The sequence below is a fragment of the Gastrolobium bilobum genome, unplaced genomic scaffold, assembly GCF_033153095.1.
Source record: "Gastrolobium bilobum isolate Gb01-03AN ecotype WA unplaced genomic scaffold, APGP_CSIRO_Gbil_v1 utg40026, whole genome shotgun sequence".
NCBI classification, from domain to species: domain Eukaryota; kingdom Viridiplantae; phylum Streptophyta; class Magnoliopsida; order Fabales; family Fabaceae; genus Gastrolobium; species Gastrolobium bilobum.
The window spans coordinates 1-22784 of record NW_026899792.1 but is presented as its reverse complement, the minus strand read 5'-3'; the positions used below and the strand labels follow the sequence as shown (position 1 = coordinate 22784).

At 36.4% G+C, this 22784-nt stretch overlaps 1 protein-coding gene across 1 annotated transcript; it reads right to left on the bottom strand.

The window, feature by feature from the left end:
* Window positions 1-2433: 2433 nt before the first annotated feature.
* On the bottom strand, window positions 2434-7898 carry LOC133293521 (F-box protein At3g58530). Its single transcript, XM_061492095.1, has 12 exons — window positions 7676-7898; window positions 7535-7594; window positions 7279-7362; window positions 6407-6537; window positions 6238-6313; window positions 4918-4988; window positions 4511-4597; window positions 4361-4433; window positions 4212-4279; window positions 4064-4132; window positions 2791-2896; window positions 2434-2694 (listed from the first exon to the last, which is right to left on the bottom strand). The coding sequence occupies exons 1-12, from the start codon at window positions 7847-7849 to the stop codon at window positions 2629-2631; spliced, it is 1065 nt and encodes a 354-aa protein (XP_061348079.1). The 5' UTR covers window positions 7850-7898; the 3' UTR covers window positions 2434-2628.
* Window positions 7899-22784: the final 14886 nt, after the last annotated feature.

Sequence of the window (22784 nt, the reverse complement as noted above, 5' to 3'; positions counted from 1 at the left end):
AGGCTGAGGTTGAAGCACCAGTGCTGAGGAGATCCACGAGGGAAAGAAGACCATCTGAGAGGTATACACCTGAAAATTATATCCTGTGTGCTAGTGATGATGTTTGTGCATTTAGTATTACAGGTGATGATCCGAGCACTGTAAAACATGCGAGGAGCTCGGAGGATGCCAAACAGTGGGAGGAAGCTATGAAAGAAGAGATGAAGTCTCTGATGAAAAACCAAACTTGGAGTTTGGTGAATCTACCTGCAGACCGAAAAGCAATTGGTTGCAAGTGGGTGTTCAAGAAGAAGGTTGGTGCCAATGGGGAGATTGAACGCTACAAGGCTCGATTGGTTGCAAAGGGATATTCACAGACAGAAGGGGTTGATTATGGTGAGGTATTTTCACCTGTTGCAAAGTTAAATTCCATAAGACTCGTTTTGTCTGTAGCAGCTGCATATGACCTAGAGGTGGAGCAGCTGGATGTGAAGACAGCTTTTCTTCATGGTGATTTGGAGGAGGTTATTTTCATGAAGCAACCAGAGGGGTTCATTGCAAGAGGCAAAGAGGAGCTAGTCTGCAAGCTGAATAAATCTCTGTATGGCCTGAAGCAGTCCCCAAGGATGTGGTACATGAAGTTCGACACTTATGTGCTGAAGCTTGGCTTTGACCGTTGTGATGCTGATCACTGTGTTTATGTGAAAAGGTTAGAAGGTGACTTTGTTATTCTAACTTTGTATGTTGACGACATGTTACTCGTTGGAAACAGTTTGAAAATGATCAGCACTGTTAAAGGACTGCTAGCAAAGCAGTTTGAAATGAAAGATCTAGGCGCTGCAAATGTGATCTTGGGTATGCAGATTAAGAGGGAGCGTGACAAACGAAGATTATGGTTAAGTCAGCAGAAGTACATAGAAGATGTTCTGAAGAAATTCAAGATGACTGACCGCAAGCCTGTGTTGACTCCCATGTCTACTGGTTCTAAGTTATCGGCTGACCAGTGTCCCAAGACTGAAGAAGAAAAAGAAGAGATGGCGTCAGTTCCTTATGCTAGTGCAGTAGGGAGTATGATGTATGCCATGATTTGTACTCGACCTGATATTGCTCAAGCAGTGGGAGTATTGAGCAGGTATATGTCCAAGCCAGGAAATGAGCATTGGACGGCTGTGAAGCGTGTGTTCCGCTATCTTCGTGGTACGTCTGACCTTGGGTTATGCTATGAAGGCGTGAAGGGCTCAAGGGGACAGACATTGTTAGAGCTGAGATGCTTTGTGGATGCTGATTGGGGAGGTGACATTGATAGTAGAAGATCTACAAGTGGATATGTTGTTTTTTCATTTGGCGGAGCTATCAGTTGGATGAGTAAGAGGCAGAGCACTGTTGCTTTATCTTCTACAGAGGCTGAGTACATGGCCTTGACACATGCTGTTAAGGAAGCTATTTGGTTACGGAGGTTGTGCAAAGAGCTTGGCTTTGCACAAGGAGAGATGATCGTTGGGTGTGACAGTCAGAGCGCCATTTTCTTGGCTAAGAACCCAGGTTTCCATGCGAGGACCAAGCATATCGGCATACAGTACCACTTCATCAGAGAGAAGATTGAAGACAAGGTTGTATTGCTGGAGAAGGTTGACACAAAGGTCAACAATGCTGATTTTCTGACCAAGGCAGTGACTTCGGAGAAGTTTGAATGGTGTACAGATGCTTTGGGATTGAAGAAACATGTGAAGCATTCACCAAGTGGGAGAATGTTGGGTATGACTCATACTTCACATGATGATGTTGGCCTTAATTGTCGGGGTCAGCAGAAAGGCAACTGGGGTCCCGCTCCCAGGTGAGCGGGCGGGGGTCCGGGGGGCAGCGCCCCCAGGCCCGTAGAGGCTAGGTAATGTTTAGGCCTCTGTTTCTATTGTAATTTTCTTAGCAGTTTGGGCTTGGGCCCATGAATAGCTGCTGTTAGGGTTTCTTGTAATCCTATTTATATTTGCCTTGTAAACCGAGAGACTTGTAACGAGTAGCGGTGAGGTGAATATAGTACAGACAAGCTGGACGTAGCCTATATTGGGTGAACCAGGGTAAATCATCGTGTCAATCTCTCTACTCTTATCTCTTTTTCTGTTTTCTCGATTCTGTGTGATTGTCGATTTCCAACAAGAACAAAACGTCTATAATTGAAAGTAATCAAAAACATGAACCTTGGGAGATAAGTTCATAACTAAGGAATATTATCCTATGCATTTGTAAACATCTAATTTTTATTTTGATCTCATGCGGTTATTTTCGGTCAAACGAGACGAAGTGCAGCTTTTCATACCCATATTTTTTTTTTTTGATACATTTTCATACTCATCTTAATTGGCAAAAGATCTGCTTTGATGACTATTTGAACTCACCAATGATAACTATATATAATCATTCAGAATAATTGGTTACAAGGTTTTTTTCAATGCCCAAGAAACACAAATTTGTTTTACAACAAATTGGTAAAATTATAACAAATATACCACAGGCAGAAAGGAATGCTAAAAAATTAATAAAAAAAAATAAAAAAAAATGAAATTGCTTGACAATGGATTTGCAACTTTTACAGGTTATATGCCTCATTGTCAAAAAGACTGCTTTCATTTCCAAACTTCCACTAACCACACATTAACTATGCACTTTAAAGCATTTCACATAAGGAAACAACTGAAGCAATTCTTCACGGCTTCGTTTCTGCAAAGGAGTAAACGAACTATTAGAAAAACAGGTCCAGCCAATAATACTTGTAATATGTGACATATATAGAGCTAGTTTCAAGTGGGAATTTGCCTTGATGCCAATACATCCGTTCACATCAAGGGTCGTAATTTTGTTGGAACAGGACTTTGAGAGTGCCTCCAGACATTTATCAGTCACACCAACTATTCCGAACAAGCTGCAAATATGTTCTTTCAACCCATCAGCAACAGAAGTGAATTTAGGATAACAATCAATGCAGAGAAGGTCACTTCATGCAGAAAAGGATTTGTAACGGTTATGCAACCAATTTTCCCTAAAGCTTAAGCCTTGCAGTGACGGCACAATAATGGTTTTATTATATAGGGATTAACGTTTCTCCTGTAACTAGAGCTACAGTTATCTACTGCAACTCCAAAACGATGTTATTTTGGGGTTTGAAAAAAAAAATACATTGTATTTTAGTAAAATTCATTATACAAGAGAAAAGTAAAATTTCCAAAATGTCCTGTGTTTTTTTTTTTCTTGAACCCCAAAATGACATTATTTTAAGATTGCAGGAGATAATTTTATTTCCTGTTGTAGGAGAAACATTTTTCCCTATTATAAATATATATCTCTTAACATGTACCCTCACGCAATATGGGCTTTGAAGTGTGGATAATATATTGACCCATTTTTTTACTTTTTTATTTTCTATTACCTTGTGCTTCACTTTAGTTTTTTTTATTAGAAGAATGGGGTGGACAAGGATCAAACTCTAAATTATTTGTTTACAGGCTCTAATTCCATGTTATACAACCAACTTTTCCAGAAGCTTCCTTTGAGTGAAGGCACGAGAATGGTTTTATTAGATCTCTTAACAGTAACTATCTATGTATGCAAGTGTCCATGTATAAATAACAATGCATTGCATGACCATGTCACCATTTAAAACCAACTTCGGTAAGGACATTTGGCTCAAATACATAAACAAACTTCAGCCAGATCTAGTCTTAGCTCAGGAAGCTCCCTCAATAAATGTTGGATGCTAAATGAGTATCTTGTGCTCAGTTGAGCTGAAAGACTGATAGTCTACAGGTTTCGAAACCAGCTGTTCAGAGGCTATTATAGAAAAATGGAAGTGCTCTGGAAAATGAAAGCCATGTGCTAGTATTGAATGCAAACTTGTAAACGGTGTAAGAGACATTCAAATGCCCCTTAGCGAAAACAAAAAAGTGAACATTCAAATTCTACCATATATCTTGAGAAGCACATTTATTTGTAATATGACTAGGCCACCAACAAGATATTTTCTGAAGTCAGTAGTGCACCATCGAGTACCGTATATGTAAAACAGGTGCAAACTTCTCAAATTAGGATATACCTTAGAAATTCAAGAGAGGTGCAATTCTGTGCAATGGATATGACCCCCTCATCAGTCACACGTACACACCTATCACAATAAATGAGATGCAGACCCTTTACTTTCATACAATGAGGAACATATTTATTCAGGTTGATGATTAATTTACCATGTCAGGTTGAGGGATACAAGGTTCTTGCATTTAGAAATACAGGAAAGTCCTTCATCTGAAAGATTCTGCAAGCCAAACTTCTATCTATTAGTAGTCTGCATTAGATAGGATTTCGCAGAGAAATCTTTGGAACCCCAAGATTTTACCTGGGCACCACAGAGATCCAAAAACTTTAGACGTGTCAAAAGGCATATTTTCCTGTAAGCTTCATCTGTGAAACTGAGTAAGAGTAATGTGAATTAATCCAATTCCAGGGCAAGACAACTTGAACTTAAATATGTTGAGTTTCAATATACCTAGACAATGCATAGAGATTCAAACTCTGAAGAGATAGACATTTGTGCAATAACTGCTTCAACCCATCATCTGTTAACTTGATGCACCTAAGCATCAAATTATGAGATATAAGTACCAGAAGAGAGGTATAATTCACCCCAATGTTCAATTTCATCATCTTAACAGACTGCTGTTTGGAATCTTAACTTATATTTCAGCGAAAACGTTGAACTAGAAACAAAAATCTTTGATACCCCACTTATAATGGCCATCAAAAGTTACTTGCCAATTAAACATTTTCTGACTGCTAATGCAAAAAAGTTAAATCTGTTAACAAATGACTGTATGATTCATTATTTGAGAAATGATATTTACAATCACATATGTGCTAGATCTCACGGAATCTGTTATAAATCACTGCAGATACCTAGTCAAGTTCAGCGACTCTAGTTCTGTATAACTCTCAGCAACAAATTGTACACCTCGGTCTGAAATATTCTGCAATTATCATATCAAAGTACTATGTTCAGAAGACATAAGACCAAATCTCAGTAGCCCAATATTAATTTAACATACAATTGTAGTTATGAAATTGCATTAAGATGATAACAACCAAAATACCACTTTGTACCCAGTCACAGTAAAGAGGCTAAAAGCATATTTAGTTATTTACTAATACTGGAAAGAATATTCCAGACATTGATTTTTGTACTTACAACAAGGATTAGAGCTGCCAAATTACAGAATTTTCTTAAAGGCATATATGCAATTTACTATAGAATCTGTTTCGTGTTTCTATAGTGGAATGCATGCATGGAGAAAGTTATAAATTAACAATATAGAGTATTTAAAAATTGACAGAACTGTAAATTAGAACTGAGTGGTAGCCAAAGAGTGTATTGCATGCGCACATGACCATAAAAAGATAAGTTGATGACAGATACTTCAAAGTATAACATCTAACAGCTATCTAACTATCGAAGAAAGAAAGGGATTGAAAATGGACTATCTGGTAAAGAAAGAAAGAAAGAGAGAGAGAGAGAGAGGAGAAAGGGATTGAAAATGGACTATCTGGAACATAGGAAGAAAAACGGGTCTAACTCTCCACAATGCTAATAGCTTTCCTACAATCCGTTCTAAGATACACCGTCCGTCAATCTATATCTCACTCCATTAAATCTTGTTAACTACCTTCCCTCAAGTAAGTTTCGATCTACCTTTTCCTCTCTGTGTCAAGCTTTTGGTAACAAACTTTTTTTCTTACGATAGTATCTAGGGTCTTCTCATTATATACCCAAACCACCTCAATCTATATTCTCTCATCTTTTAAACTATCGGTACTACTCCTACCTTTTGTCGAATATCTTCATTTCTTATCTTATCCATCATCGTACAACGACACACGTGCTGAATGTTTAAATAAGGAAACAGCTGCTGTTGAATGAATCCATCTGGTGAACTTCCATGTGTTGAATGTTTTTCACCATTTTTCACTTAAATTCCTTTTTTGCAGTATTTGGTAGGCATTAAAGAAGAACCACTAAATCAGTTAAGTGCCAAAACTTTGTATTTTTAGCACTGGATTATGTTTTAAACAGGCCCATTGACTAACAATGAAAGGTATACATCAACTAAATATACACATTTTATGCAATTCTTTCTGTTTATGAACACGTAATAAACCTTTAAAAATCAACATTCAATAGTATACTGTAATACAAAATTACGAATCCAAGGCATCATGTACCTTACAGCCACTTATGTTCAAATCAACTATGCGCTTGCAGTTCCTCACTGTATGCAGTAGTCCTGTATCTGTTACCCTGGAATATAGTTCATATTTCAGACTTTTGAATACGAAAGACGATTGTCAACTGCTGAATTGAACATCAAACATCAAGAAAAGTTTAAAGCACCTCACATTCCAGTAGATGGAAAAGGTTTTCAGCTGAGGGCAACAACTGGTTATTGCTTCAATTCCTGTATCCGAGATTTTTTGGCAGCCATTCAAATTTAAAGACTCCAAGCTTTGAAGAGAATCAAAACACTAGAAATGCTTAAAATTTTTTGGTTAGGATCACAGTCAGCATATATTCTAGATCATAAAAGTATTTGTGCAAACATTTTCAACTAAGGTTGTCTTCTTTATAAAAAATTCTTGAAATTTCAGAACCATAAATATTCAGTTACCAATGATAAAATATTTCAGCTTCTGTCAAAGCATTTATGATTTTTGCAGGGAATCATCATATAAGACTTCTACATTTTAACTGCAGGCATGGAAATTAAGTCCATCGGTCTGCAATCAAGTATTGGGTGCCTATCTCTATTAAACCCCGACTAGCAAGGGTATGGGTGAAGCAATTCTTATAAACATTCTCACCCTTGCATATTTGCAAAGAAGTTATTTCCCAGATTCGAACCTATGACCTTTCACTCATAAAGGAGCAACTTTACCACTCCTTTTGGCTCGCCCTCTTCATGATGTAAAAGTAGATTATACAAATACATATCAATTCCATCTTTCATGAGTCAATTTTTTTTTATCAAGCTGGATGCATCAGGTTAGCAAACATATCAAGTTTCTGCATCACAACATATTGGGAATTGTTTGATACAATATTCTATACTCCGAAATCACAGAAGCAGGCATATTTTGAAATAGTACAGTAACAATATATATGACATTATTTTCAACTGAACCGACATGATTCTTCCATTCCATCCTTAGAAGATAGATGAACATTAAAATTCATAGAAAATCATTAAAAAAAGAAGAAAATGTTACCTTTTCCTTAATAAGGATAAGATGTGAGTCTTCAACATCTCGTGCAAATTCGAGGTTAATCTGCTTCACATAGCGATATCTTGGCTACAAAAAGCAATCAAATTTCACTCCCCAAAACACAATTAATGATATTTCAACTTCCAAAATCTCATTTTTGCAATAGTTACTAACTGCACCATAGGTAACTGAATAAAAACTCATAGTATCAAGAAATGTAATCAAAATTTGGTTAATTAAAGAAGTAAAATATACTAACCAGAGAAAGAGCAGATATAAGGCGATTCCCCGCATTATTCAACTCGCGAAAATTGAGTGACTAATTTGAGAAGAAAAAAAGATTAATAAAAAATTGAAAATAAAAATTGATGGAAAATGAGAAAGTGTTTGGGAGAGAAACCTGCCAAAGGTGTTGGGAAGAAAGAAGGGTACGATGAAGCGAGGGAGTGACGAGGAGAAGAGAAACAAGGTCTGTGTGAGTGAGTAATAAAGTTGAACAAACGAGTTTCAACACTTTCGGCACTGTCTCTCTGCACCATATAATGTCCTGTGCATCTGTTGTTGTTTCTTCCATTGTTGTCAAATGAAGAACAGAGTGAGAGAGGGGTTCGTAGTTTTGTTTTTGATCTGGACAAGGTACAGGTTTTGCTGTACGGTTTCTAATGCACATATAAATAATGTTTTTTTATTAATTTAAGAGGAAGTATTCTTAACAGTTTTTTTTTAATAATTTCTTATAATTATTTTTTAATCGAAATTAAATGAAGGGTTCTCACGTGTTTTTATTTATTTGATTTTGGTTCAAGAATAAAAAAATAATTATAAAGGGTTATATGTAAAAATGGATTATTAAATATAATTTTCCTCTAATTTTAAAAGTCTAATAATTTATAAAGCATTAAGTTAATCTTATAAAAAAAAAGTTTACCAAAAAAAAAAATCTTATAAAAAAATTAAATGCTAGGTTAGTACTAAACTATGCGGTTAAATAAGCGTTGATTAAAAGTATGCATTAATTACAATTTTTAATAAAAAAATGTTATTTTTTAAATTGTGATTTGAATATTTGATCTTAATTTAATCGTATCTATTAGAATGATGTATATTGTGATTTTGTATTTTTTTTGGAAAAACATTTTTTTACAGTTGCAGGAAAAAAATGTTTTCCTCCCTGATGGATTGAAACTTGACCTCTATATATATATATATATATATATATATATATATATATATATATATATCTTTTTGAAATAAAATGGTGAGACCCATGTACGTGTGGAGTTCGTGTGTTCCCTTTCCAAAAATAGGAAAAAAAAAGAATTGAAAGAGAATTTAAAAAAAAGACAGAGATATAAATGTAAGCATGAATTCATGCTCAATAACAATCATATCAAGAACATGAAAAAGGTTCTTTAGAATTTATAAGTTTCACATAAACATACCTTTTTCTATAATTGCGGAAGATCTTTAACGGTAGAATACTTTCTCAGAGTCTTGACCCTTTTACTTCTTGTATATTCTTCTGATACAGATGGGATACAACGCTCATGGGTAGACAATGATGGTAGTCAGTTTTTTAGACCCCTATTTATTAGAAAACCACCCACTACTCTTAAGATAACTGCACCTATCAACCGTTATTCTTTTAAACAACTTCCTTAACAGTCAATTACCATTATGCCCTTTTATTAATTAAATCAAATAACACTTAATATTATACATGAGACAAATAAGGTTTTACAATAAATCGAATTTTTTTTTTAATAAATGATCACCAAATAAGATTGTGGTTCTGAAACATAATAAAAAAATTCGTATGTGTGATGTGTTTGCAGGAGTGTTAACAGGCCGAGTTTTGGTCTTAAAATGCTAAGTCTGTGTTTAAATGTGTCAGCATGACCAAGCCTATTACTTGTTATAAATATAATTATCGGCCTGTGGTCTGGCTTATTTACAAAAAATAAAAGCCTGATTTAGCCTGTTTAAAAAAATTAAGACAACAAAAATTTATCCAAACAAAATATATAATCAAGAACACTAGTAATTTCATACATATTCATAAATTGAATGTATATCCAAACAACATAATATAGAACAAAATCATTTAAAAACTCTATTTAACTAATAAAATGGGGTAAAATAGATTAAGAAGAAAGAGAGAGCTATTACAAGTAGTATAAAAAATATAAAAATAAAATAAAATAATAATATACTAGGCCAGCCTGAGAGGTTCTAAGGCCGAACTTTTGAATTGGAGCTTGAGGTCTTTTTTATCAAACGAGCTTTTATACAAGTTCAAGCCTGATGTCAACAACTAATTTTACACATGTAAGTTCAGGTCTTCACGAGTCGAGCCAAAGGCCCCTGGTTCGTTTAGCACCCCTATGCAAAGTTATCACTTATCAATAGCAACGTAAGAAAATTAATAAGTTTTTTTTTAATATAAACTGATTTAATTTGGCTTGAGCATATTATTATTGGATCCATATTGGAAGCGGTTCTAGCAGTACAACTTTCTCCATTTTAAAAATTTGAATCAGACTTTTAGTTAGGAAGAATAAGTTGAATCGTTATGGTTTAGGGGATGTATGAGATTGAGATTTTAAAGGATTTTAATAGATTATTTTTGGATAAATTTTTTTTATTGGTATTCAATTAGGATTTTAGAGGATTGAAAAAAAGTCACATTGTATTTGATTATGATTTTAAAAGATTACTCTAGAGTCCGTCCAAATTCGCTGGTATTCAATCAGGATTTTAAACAAAGAAAAAAATAATATTATGATATTCAAAAATCTCACGATTTTAACGGATTTTTTATTGGTGTAGATTTCATAAGACTTTTTAGTGAGAAATATAAATATGATGTTTCTCTCAGAATCTCACCATAACCCCTAGGATTTCTTAAGATTTCTCTATTGCAATGTCTTCTTCTTCCTTTAGCGGGTTAATCCGCTCGAAACCGGGTTATGCCGTGGGAGCTTCGTCAAAGCTCAAAAATAACAAAATTTTTAGCGATTTTTATCACAAAACACCCAGAAACAACAAATCAACAAGATTCTAATACAATTCATCTCAAAAGCATCAGATTTTTTAGAGTTTTTGGAAGTTTAAAAAATAATTTTTCAAGTAACGGGTCGCGATTTTTCTTGGCACAAAAATGTATAATTTTTGTATTAAAAACAACATAAAATAGTGGGAAAACAAAAGGGGAACTAAAACCCTTAAACCAATTTTCGTTTTACATCAATGAAACAAGATCAATTTAAAGAAAGATCGAAACTTTCATAATATAAACCCTATATTTCGTAACAATATATTCATGAACAAAATTCCTTCGCTATATGAAACAATTTCAAACAAATTTTTTGTTAATAGATAACTAAAAAATTATTTTTCAAAAGCCCCAAAACAATTTAAGGTTTCAATGCATCGATTGAAAATAATTTGAATTTTTTTCTAAATTTTCATGTAATAAAACTCAGAAATTCAGATTCAAATTTTTTTTAGAATATGCAATGAAAACATGCATATGATATATGGTTGGAAAACTCTGTTAGTACATGAATGTCCTAGAGACAATCTTTTAATTAGATTAGGACATATGTGGACCTTTTTATATTGTCGCAAATAAATAAAAGCACTCTTTATCCTGTTTCATATTTTGTCTCAATATTATTGTTAATATTTTATATGAGTAACTGGATAAACCCCTTGGAATAAAATAGGTATCTCTTGAGTATCTGTGATGAGATCACAATCATGAGGATTCAAGGATACTGAATGTTTATTCCTAATTTTATGTTCCTAGTCTAGAGACACTGGGAATGGGGATCAGTGATCTCGGGTAAGACTAGAACGACTGATCTACTTGTATACGAATACAAGGTAAAAGACCTCATGTGCTGTTATCAAAAAAAAAAAAAAAAGACCTCATGTGCTACAGATATGAAGATGTCTTAGCTAAAGTCGTGGGTGGACCTATAAGGGTATAGCTCGCACTGAACATACCCACAAAGAGACTCTATGATGAAATCTCACAGACAGTGTCATTGGAGTAGTCTCTTTATATTTGGGTATGTCTTTCCTTAGACCAGAAGTTATTACCTAGACTGTGTTCTAGAAGGCATGCTTTGACTGTATACCTCGTCTGCCTGAAACATGGAGACTCATAGGTACACTGTTGAGCTTGTCCTGAAAGAGCACCAGGCTAGTGTGATAAGCTGAAGGAATTCGTCAAATCTCTGTGAGAGATTAGGTTATCTGTAAATCGGAGAAATCGGGATGACATTTACAGGGACTCGGGAATCTATGCATAGTAGAAGAGATTATGAGATGATCTGCCTTTAGAGTCAGTAAATTGAAGATTCCCTATTTCGAGTAAAGCTTACCCTAAATCGCAAGGGTTGATACGTTTCCTTACCCTAGGTTTAATGGGAAGGTAACCGAGACGAAAGGAAATATATACGGCAACCAAATATGTGTAATAGGATGATCAAGTCATTAATCTAACTAGCTCTGAGGCAACAAAGCATTGCTAGTGCTCTGTGTTGTCATTAAATGGGTTGTGGGCTTATTGGGCCCAAGCCCATTTATGCCAGTGGCTATGTTGGACCTAATGGGTCACACACTAACACCTTATTGTCATGATGATCTAGCATTAAAGGTATTAGGCCTAATAATGATTGTTAGCCCAAGATGAAGTTTGGAAGCCCACCTAAGAGGGAGAGGGCGCATGGTATGGTTAATGGGCTTGGATGATCCAAGACATTACTAATTAATTTAATTGGTTAAATTAATTATCAAATATTTAAATTTTGAATTTTGAATTTGAAATTTGAAATTTGAATTTTGAATTTGAATTTTGAAATTCGAATTTTGAATTTGAATTTGGAATTTTGAATTTTGAATTTTGATTTTGAATTTGAATTTTGAAATTTGAATTTTGAATTTTGAATTTTGAATTTGAAATTTGAATTTGAATTTGAATTTAGAATTTAAATGTTTGAACATTTGAATTTAAATGTTTGAATTCGAATTTGAATTGGCTATGAAAAGTTGTTTCATAACAAAATGATAAGATGAGATCTTGTTGGAACAAATTCCTTGTATCAAGAGAAGATCTATGGAGATCTCCAAAGGCTGATTTGGGGCGCCACTTTGGTTGGAGATGAGTGTCATCTTTTTCAAACAAACAAGCTCTAATCAGATTTGGTTGTTGAGAGAATCAGTGAGCTAGTTGGTTCAAACTTGAATGCAACAGCTCAAAGTATCTGGACCCCTTTTGGGGCTGAATGGGGCGCATGAATAGGATGGTCATATGATGACCATTAGTTCAGAATCTTGACTAGATAGAGACCTAGTCTCATGAGGATTCAAAGGTAGGTTGTTGGAAATTTTGAATTGCAAACAACTCCACCTTTCTCTCCTCTCTTGTGCGCCACCTACATCATGGATTTAAGTGAAAAATCTGATTTGATTAATTAACTCTCTCACTCTCTTGTGCGCATACTAGGGGTAAGTTCTCCTTAAGGTTTTCAGAAAAGACCTAGCCAATTCTACTCCAATCAATTTCCACTATTGTGAAGTTTTCATGCTGAAGACTTCACTCTTCTAAACACATTTACCTAGCCTCCTTCTTCACCTATAGAGCGCATAGCAAGCCTCTTTGTGGTGGACAATTGGTGGCTTGACAAGAAGAGTTCTTGGATCTTGACGTGGGTGGTGTGAATCAACGTTAGAGGGTTTGAACCCTTCAAACCTAACACTGATCATCTTGGAGTTTTGAACTCACAAACAAAGGTAACATCATACTGTCATAAAGCATGATTCTTGATTGCATGTGTGATTCCGCATAAGAAAAAATTTTGTTTTTCCCTCTCACATGCTACGGCCTTCAAGGTCATTATACTTTCAAGTGGTATCAGAGCCCGGTCGCTTTACCATCGGCGGGTGATGGTACTTTGTTTGTGAAAATTATTTTTCACGGTCAAAAGTTCTTTAAAGTTGTTAAAGATTAATTTACATGATTGAGATAATTATTCTTGTGCTAATCTGACTACTTGGGTATTGGATACCGGTAATTGTTCTCATAATTTGCAATGTGTTGTAGGTGCTTAGGAGCCCTAGAAGATTGGAGAAGAACGAGGTGGACCTCCGCGTTGGTGATGGAGCAAGAGTTGCTGCTCATGCTGTTGGAGATACTGACCTCATTAGCCTACGGGCCTCTTATTGCATTTGAATAATTGTCTTTATGTTCCCGACATTTATAGAAACATTATTTCTATTTCTTGTTTAGAACAAGATAGTTTTTCTTTCACTATTAGGGATGGTACATTTTCTATCATTTTGAATGATATTGTTTTTGGTACTGCTTCTTTAATAAATGGCTTGTATGTTTTGGAAATGGGAACTGAAGTGCTCAATGTAGATGTGAAACGACCTAGGATAGATAATCAGTCCTATCTTTGGCAATATAGACTTGGGCACATAAAATGAAACAAGATTATCTAGGATGCAAGAGATGGATGCCTAGATCCCAAGGATTTGGAATCCTATGGACAATGTGAATCTTGTCTAGCTGGGAAAATGATTCGTCAAAAGCCCAAAGGGCTTGAGATTCATAGGGCTAGTGAGTTATTAGAACTCATTCACTCTGATGTATGTGGCCCAATGTCTATTAAAGCTAGAGGAGGATACTCCTATTTCATTACCTTTACAGATGAAGTAGAGAAACAGCGTGGCAAGATGGTTAAGTCACTGCGATAAGATCGTGATGGTGAATATCTGAGCCATGAGTTTTAGGATTATCTGAGAGAAAATGGAATTCTCTCGCAGTTTACTACACCTTACACACCACACCAAAATGGTGTCTCCGAAAGGAGAAACAGGACCTTGTTAGACATGGTTAGGTCTATGATGAGTGAGACTCAACTTCCAAAGTCGTTTTGGGGATATTCCTTAGACACAGCGGCATTCCTTCTAAATAGGGTACCGTCTAAATCTGTTCAAACCACACTATATACAATATGGAATGGTAAGAGACCCAACCTGAGTTACCTCAGGGTATGGGGATCGCCGGCTTATGTCAAAGCGTTGGCATCAGACAAGCTTAGTGCTGAGAGTACTAAATGTCAATTTGTGGGGTATCCCAGAGGTTCTAAGGGATACTAATTTAAACACAAGGTGTTTGTGTCCTAGAATGCTGAGTTCCTTGAGAAGGATTTGATCTCTCAAGGAGCCAGTGGGAGTAAGATTGATCTTGAAGAAGTTCAAGGACCACAAGAACAGATTGAGGAACCCGAGTCTGCTTAGCAAGCAACATTCTCCAATGGAGAAGTAAACACACAAATCCATAGGTCTACAAGGGTCATGCATCCACCTGAGAGGTATGGGTTTGTGATTGAGAATCAGCAAACCATCGAGGATGATGAACCAAGTAACTACGAAGAGGCAGTCAAGGATGTTGACTCTTCTAGATGGCTTGAAGCCATGGAATATAAAATGGATTCGATGTATCAAAACAAGGTATGGACCTTGATTTCTGAACCGCAAGGAATAGTTCCTATCGGTAATAAATGGGTCTTTAAAAGAAAGACTGATGCAGATGGCAACGTTCAGACCTACAAAGCTAGGTTGGTGGCGAAAGTGCATCGTCAAAGACAAGGAGTTGACTATGATGAGATTTTCTCACCGGATGCCATGATCAAATCTATTAGGATCATGCTTGCAATAGTAGCAGGCATCAAGGAGTTGGAATATTCGTTTTGATGAAGTCGTTAGGAGTAATAATTTCATCAAGAACGAGGATGAACCTTGTGTTTACAGGAAGGTTAGTGAGAGTAATGTTGTCTTCCTGTTTCTTTATGTAGATGACATATTACTTATAGGAAATGACATCCCCACATTACAAATAACGAAAGAGTGGCTTTCAGAAAGCTTCACCATGAAAGATTTGGGAGAAGCGACCTTTATACTTGGTATAAAAATCTATAGAGATAGATCCAACAGGCTGCTGGGTTTATCTCAATCCACGTATGTTGACAACAAGATGCTAAAGCGGTTTAGCATGGAAGGGTCGAAAAGGTGTTTTCTTCCCGTCAGTCATGGGGTACACCTTTCAAAGGCTATGTGTCCTAAGTCACAGCCTGAGAAGGATCGCATGAGTGGAATTCCATACGCTTTCTCTATTGGATCCATCATGTATGCCATGATATGTACGAGACCAGGTGTCTCATATGCATTGAGCATTACGAGCAGATACCAGTCTGACCCTGGAGAGAGTCACTGGACAACAGTCAAGACCATCCTTAAATACTTAAGAAGAACTAAGTATGCGTTTCTGGTCTATGGTATGGTTGATGAGTTTATAGTGAAAGGGTTCACTGATGCCAGCTTTCAAAGTGACAAAGATGACTGTAAGTCACAATCAGGGTTCGTATTCACCTTAAATGATGGGGCAGTATCTTGGAAAAGTTCCAAGCAGGAAACAAAAGCAGATTCAATGACAGAAGCTGAATACATAGCTGCTTCAGAAGCGGCTAAGGAGGCCGTGTGGATCAAGAAGTTCATATCTGAACTAAGGGTGGTTCCAAGCGTAGATGAGCCCATACAGTAGCTTTGCGAAAGCACTGGAGCCATTGCGCAGTCAAAGGAACCAAGGTCTCATCAAAGATCTAAACACGTGCTCCGCAGATATCACCTGATTAGAGTAATCATTGCTAGGATGGATGTAAAGATGGATTATATTCCTATAGATGATAACCTAGCCGATTCTCTGACAAAGGCTGTTTCTCAGAGAAAACATGATAGTCATTGTGAGGCTTTAGGTATACGACTTAGGTCAGATTGACTCTAGGCCAAGTGGGAGCTTGTTAGTATATGGATGTCCTAGAGACAATCTTTTGATTAGATTATGACATATGTGGACCTTTTTATATTGTCGCAAATAAATAAAAACACTCTTTATCCTGTTTCATATTCTGTCTCAATATTATTGTTAATATTTTATATGAGTAACTGGATAAACCCCTTGGAATAAAACAGGTATCTCTTGAGTATCTTTGATGAGATCATAATCATGAGGATTCAAGGATACTGAACGTTTATTCCTAATTTTATGTTCCTAGTCTAGAGACACTGAGAATGGGGATCAGTGATCTCGGGTAAGACTAGCACGACTGATCTACTTGTATACGGATACAAGGTAAAAGACCTCATGTGCGACAGATATGGAGATGTCTTAGCTAAAGTCGTGGGTGGACCTATAAGGGTATAGCTCGCACTAAACAGACCCACAAAGAGACTCTATGATGAAATCTCACAGACAGTGTCATTGGAGTAGTCACTTTATATTTGGGTATGTCTTTCCTTAGACCAGAAGTTATTACCTAGATTGTGTTCTAGAAGGCCTGCTTTGACTGTATACCTCGTCTTCTTGAAACATGGAGACTCATAGGTATACTGTTGAGCTTGTCCTGAAAGAGCACAGGGCTAGGGTGATAAACTGAAGGAATTCGTCAAATCTCTGTGAGAGATTAAGTTATCTGTAAACCGGAGAAATCGGGATGACATTTACAGGGACTCGGGAATCTATGCATAGTAAAAGAGATCATGAGATGATCTGTCTTTAGAGTCAGTAAATTGAAGATTCCCTATTTCGAATAAAACTTACCCTAAACCGCAAGGGTTGATACGTTTCCTTACTCTAGGTTTAATGGGAAGGTAACCGAGACGAAAGGAAATATGTACGGCAACCAAATATGTGTAATAGGATGATCAAGTCATTAATCTAACTAGCTCTGGGGCAACAAAGCATTACTAGTGTATTGTCATTAAATGGGTTGTGGGCTTATTGAGCCTAAGCCCATTTATGTCAGTGGCTATGTTGGACCTAATGGGTCACACACTAACACCTTATTGTTATGATGATCTAGCATTAAAGGTATTGGGCCTAATAATGGTTGTTAGCCCAAGATGAAGTTTAGAAGCCCACCTAAGAGGGAGAGGGCGCATGGTATGGTTAATGAGCTTGGATGGTCCAAGACATTACTAATTAATTTAATTGGTTAAATTAATTATCAAATATTTAAATTTTGAATTTTGAATTTGAAATTTGAAATTTGAATTTGAATTTTGAAATTCGAATTTTGAATTTGAAATTTGAAATTTGAATTTTGAATTTGAATTTTGAAATTTGAATTTTGAATTTGAAATTTGAATTTGAATTTGAATTTGAATTTGAAATTTGAATTTGAATTTAGAATTTAAATGTTTGAACATTTGAATTTAAATGTTTGAATTCGAATTTGAATTGGCTATGAAAAGCTCTTTCATAACAAAAGGATAAGATGAGATCTTGTTGGAACAAATTCCTTGTATCAAGAGAAGATCTACGGAGATCTCCAAAGGCTGATTTGGGGCGCCACTTTGGTTGGAGATGAGTGTCATCTTTTTCAAACAAACAAGATCCAATCAGATTTGGTTGTTGAGAGAATAAGTAAGCTAGTTGGTTCAAACTTGAATGTAACAGCTCAAAGTATCTGGACCCCTTTTGGGGCTTAATGGGGCGCATGAATAGGATGGTCATATGATGACCATTAGTTCAGAATCTTGACTAGATAGAGACCTAGTCTCATGAGGATTCAAAGGTAGGTTGTTGGAAATTTTGAATTGCAAACAACTCCACCTTTCTCTCCTCTCTTGTGCGCTACCTATATCATGGATTTAAGTGAAAATCTGATTTGATTAATTAACTCTCTCACTCTCTTGTGCGCATACTAGGGGTAAGTTCTCCTTAAGGTTTTCAGAAAAGACCTAGCCAATTCTACTCCAATCCATTCCCACTCTTGTGAAGTTTTCATGCTGAAGACTTCACTCTTCTAAACACATTTACCTAGCCTCCTTCTTCACCTATTGAGCGCATAGCAAGCCTCTTTGTGGTGATCAATTGGTGGCTTGACAAGAAGAGTTCTTGCATCTTGACGTGGGTGGTGTGGATCAACGTTAGAGGGTTTGAACCCTTCAAACCTAACACTGATCATCTTGGAGTTTTGAACTCACAAACAAAGGTAACATCATACTGTCATAAAACATGATTCTTGATTGCATGTGTGATTCCGCATAAGAAAAAATTTTGTTTTTCCCTCTCACATGCTACGACCTTCAAGGCCATTATACTTTCAAGTGGTATCAGAGCCCGGTCGCTTTACCATCGGCGGGTGATGGTACTTTGTTTGTGAAAATTATTTTTCACGGTCAAAAGTTCTTTAAAGTTGTTAAAGATTAATTCTTTGCATGTGGATTGTCTTTTTATGAACATGTTTAATATGATTTTGGTGTTCATATATCTACATGCACTCATGGTTTTGTTTGTTTTGATTCTTTTTGAAAGTTTGCAAAAGAAACATCTTTTAGAAAGGAATATGATTTGGCCATGATGTGAATATTCAAATGCATTATTTTCTCCATGATTTTTTATTTTAAAAATGCATGAAGGGTTCATGGCATATCTCGACAATATGAATAAAATTAGGATTCTTGATTTTGTTCATTTTGATCTTGATAATTTTGTGTTTTTGTTAGATGAATTGTTCATGAACATAGCATAAAATTTTTAATAAAATTTTTGTACATGATGATGTATGGTTCGGCCATATGAGTTATGGTTGAATAAATGGTTTAATTTTTGTATTCTTTGAGAAAGATTTGACAAATATTTGAACTATGCATAAATATGTAAAATTCGACCATTGGGAGAAAATTGGAAATTTTTTGAATTTTGATTCTTATTTTGATGTTTAATTGTTAAATATCAAGATATATGTGAGAACATATGATGTGATAATAAGATATTTTGTGCTTGCAAGTTGTTTAACCTTTCAGGTGCAAAAAGGAAGGGGATGGTCTTGGTGCCCGAAATTTGAATTTCAAATTTTTAAATTAATGTGTAATTTTTCTCTATTTAAATTAGAGGTGTAATTTGAATTTCGAATTTGTAATTTTTCATTTTTTCCTCCAAAGATGTTTTGGAGTTTCTTTAATTATTTGTAATTAGAAAATTAGGCTAGTGGCGTTTAGACGACAAGCAGCCGTGGCTTGAGAAGCAAGATGGACGAATGCGCGAGCACCATGACTATCTCAAATAAAAATGTTTTATATGCTTGTATGCTTTGTACGACTAGTATGCATGAGATAGTGTATCACGAATGTATGCTTATATGACTTAAGACGTCTAGTATGCATGAATTGGACAAACCGCGTTTGTATGCCTTATTATGCACGTCCAATTGCGACTAGTGTAAACCGATAGATGTTTGACATAGGTTACGACTAGCATGATAACATACATACACGTTTGATGAGACTTTATAAACCCTAAATAAAATGATCATTTTAATTATTAAGCGCATGATTATCTCCCACCACCAATATTACTCAAACCTCCTCTAAATAGTGGTGCTCCACAACTCAGTTGGGACCCACTGTTTCGTTAAGCGAGAGTAGTGTTAGAAGTGTGAGACATTTAGGGTGCTGGTTAGTGCTTAACTGAGGCATAAGTTGCAAGCTCAGCCGGGCTTATGTGCTTAGGGTAATAGTGCTAGGTTGGTTGCATGAGATGCACCACTAAGTGACAAGGAGTTGTCAACCTAATGCTAAGAGAGGGTATGAGATACTGTTGATAAGGATCAACCCATTATTTAAATTAATCTTGCGGTCACAGACGGGGGTTAAAATAAACAATCGCACTCTTAATCTCACTAAGGTAAAATCTAAAAGTAGATTAACCCTAAGTCAAATGGTAAGGGTCATTGACTTAGATAAAATAGTGGGAGGGGCAAATTATTTAAAGTCTTTAATAATTTGTTACACGATAATATATATTAATTAATCTATCTTTACATTTTCAGTTTTTAGTATGACTAATCCACTGTCACTGCGCTCAATACTCGATACGAACAAACTGACCGGTCCTAATTTTATGGACTGGTATCGGAACGTCAGAAATGTTCTGCGGGCTGAAAAAGTTGCTTATGTCCTAGACACTGCTTTACCTATTGCGCCTAAGGAAGGGGAAGATGGGTTCGCGAAATTTGATTTCGAGGCCCACAAGCAACATATGGAAGATAATGTGTTCGCTTGTTGCATCATGCTGGGATCCATGTCACACGAGCTGCAGAAACAGCACGAGCATATGGATGCCCCCTCTATTATCGTGCATCTCAGGGAGTTGTATGATATTAAAGGCAGACATGAGAGGTATGAGACCTTTAGGGAATTGTTCCTATGCAAGATGACTGAAGGCATGTGTTTTAACCGCCATGTACTGAAGATGATAGCGCTCATTGAGAAGCTAGAGGGTCTAGGGTTCACAATGGATGCTGAATTAATTAATGACTTAGTTCTATCATCACTTTCTCCTTCTTTCAATGAATTCATAATGAATTATAACATGCATGGGATGCTTGTGAGCTTGCCAGAGTTGTTAAGTATGTTAACAATTGCTGAAATGTCTATCAAGAAGGATGAGACACAAGCTCTTCTGATTGGTGGGCTTGAAAGGGCCAAGGGTAAGGGCAAGGAGCCTGCGAAAGGCAACTCCCTTAAGCCCAAAGAAAAGTCCAAAAGGAAGAAAGGCAAAAAGAAGGGTAAGAGTGCACCCAAGGACCAAAGCGATGCTGTGTGCTTTCATTGTGGCAAAGATGGCCATTGGAAGAGGAATTATCCAGACTACCTGAAGAGTGTGAAGGAGCATGGTGATGCTTCTACCTCAGGTATTCATATGATTGAGATAAATTATTCTTGTACTAATCTGACTTCTTGGGTATTGGATACCAGTAATGGTTCTCATAATCTGCAATGTGTTGCAGGTGCTTAGGAGCCCTAGAAGATTGGAGAAGAACGAGGTGGACCTCCGCGTTGGTGATGGAGCAAGAGTTGCTGCTCATGGTGTTGGAGATACTGACCTCATTAGCCTACGAGCCTCTTATTGCATTTGAATAATTGTCTTTATGTTCCCGGCATTTCTAGAAACATTATTTCTATTTCTTGTTTAGAACAAGATAGTTTTGCTTTCACTATTAGGGATGGTACATTTTCTATCATTTTGAATGATATTGTTTTTGGTACTGCTTCTTTAATAAATGGCTTGTATGTTTTGGAAATGGGAACTGAAGTGCTCAATGTAGATGTGAAACGACCTAGGATAGATAATCAATCCTATCTTTGGCACTGTAGACTCGGGCACATAAAATGAAACAAGATTGTCTAGGATGCATAGAGATGGATGCCTAGATCCCAAGAATTTGGAATCTTATGGACAATGTGAATCTTGTCTAGCTGGGAAAATGATTTGTCAAAAGCCCAAAGGGCTTAAGATTCATAGGGCTAGTGAGTTATTAGAACTCATTCACTCTGATGTATGTGGCCCAATGTCTATTAAAGCTAGAGGAGGATACTTTTATTTCATTACCTTTACGGATGAAGTAGAGAAACAGTGAGGCAAGATGGTTAACTCACTGCGATCAGATCGTGATGGTGAATATCTGAGCCATGAGTTTCAGGATTATCTGAGAGAAAATGGAATTCTCTCGCAGTTTTCTGCACCTTACACACCACACCAAAATGGTGTCTCCGAAAGGAGAAACAAGACCTTGTTAGACATGGTTAGGTCTAGATTGAGTGAGACTCAACTTCCAAAGTCGTTTTGGGGATATGCCTTAGACACAGCGGCATACCTTCTAAATAGGGTACCGTCTAAATCTATTCAGACCACACCATATACAATATAGAATGGTAAGAGACCCAACTTGAGTTACCTCAGGGTATGGGGATCGTCGGCTTATGTCAAAGCGTTGGCATCAGACAAGCTTAGTGCTGAGAGTACTAAATGTCAATTTGCGAGGTATCCCAGAGGTTCTAAGGGATACTACTTTAAACACAAGGTGTTTGTGTCCTAGAATGCTGAGTTCCTTGAGAAGGATTTGATCTCTCAAGGAGCCAGTGGGAGTAAGATTGATCTTGAAGAAGTTCAAGGACCACAAGAACAGATTGAGGAACCCGAGTCTGCTTAGAAGGCAACGTTCTCCAATGGAGAAGAAAACACACAACTCCGTAGGTCTACAAGGGTCATGCATCCACCTGAGAGGTATGAGTTTGTGATTGAGAATCAGAAAACCATCGAGGATGATGAACCACGTAACTACGAAGAGGCAGTCAAGGATGTTGACTCTTCTAGATGGCTTGAAGCCATGGAATATAAAATGGATTCGATGTATGAAAACAAGGTATGGACCTTGATTTCTAAACCGCAAGGAATAGTTCCTATCGGTAATAAATGGGTCTTTAAAAGAAAGACTGATGCAGATGGCAACGTTCAGACCTACAAAGCTAGGTTGGTGGCGAAAGTGCATCGTCAAAGACAAGGAGTTGACTATGATGAGATTTTCTCACCGGTTGCCATGATCAAATCTATTAGGATCATGCTTGCAATAGTAGCAGGCATCAAGGAG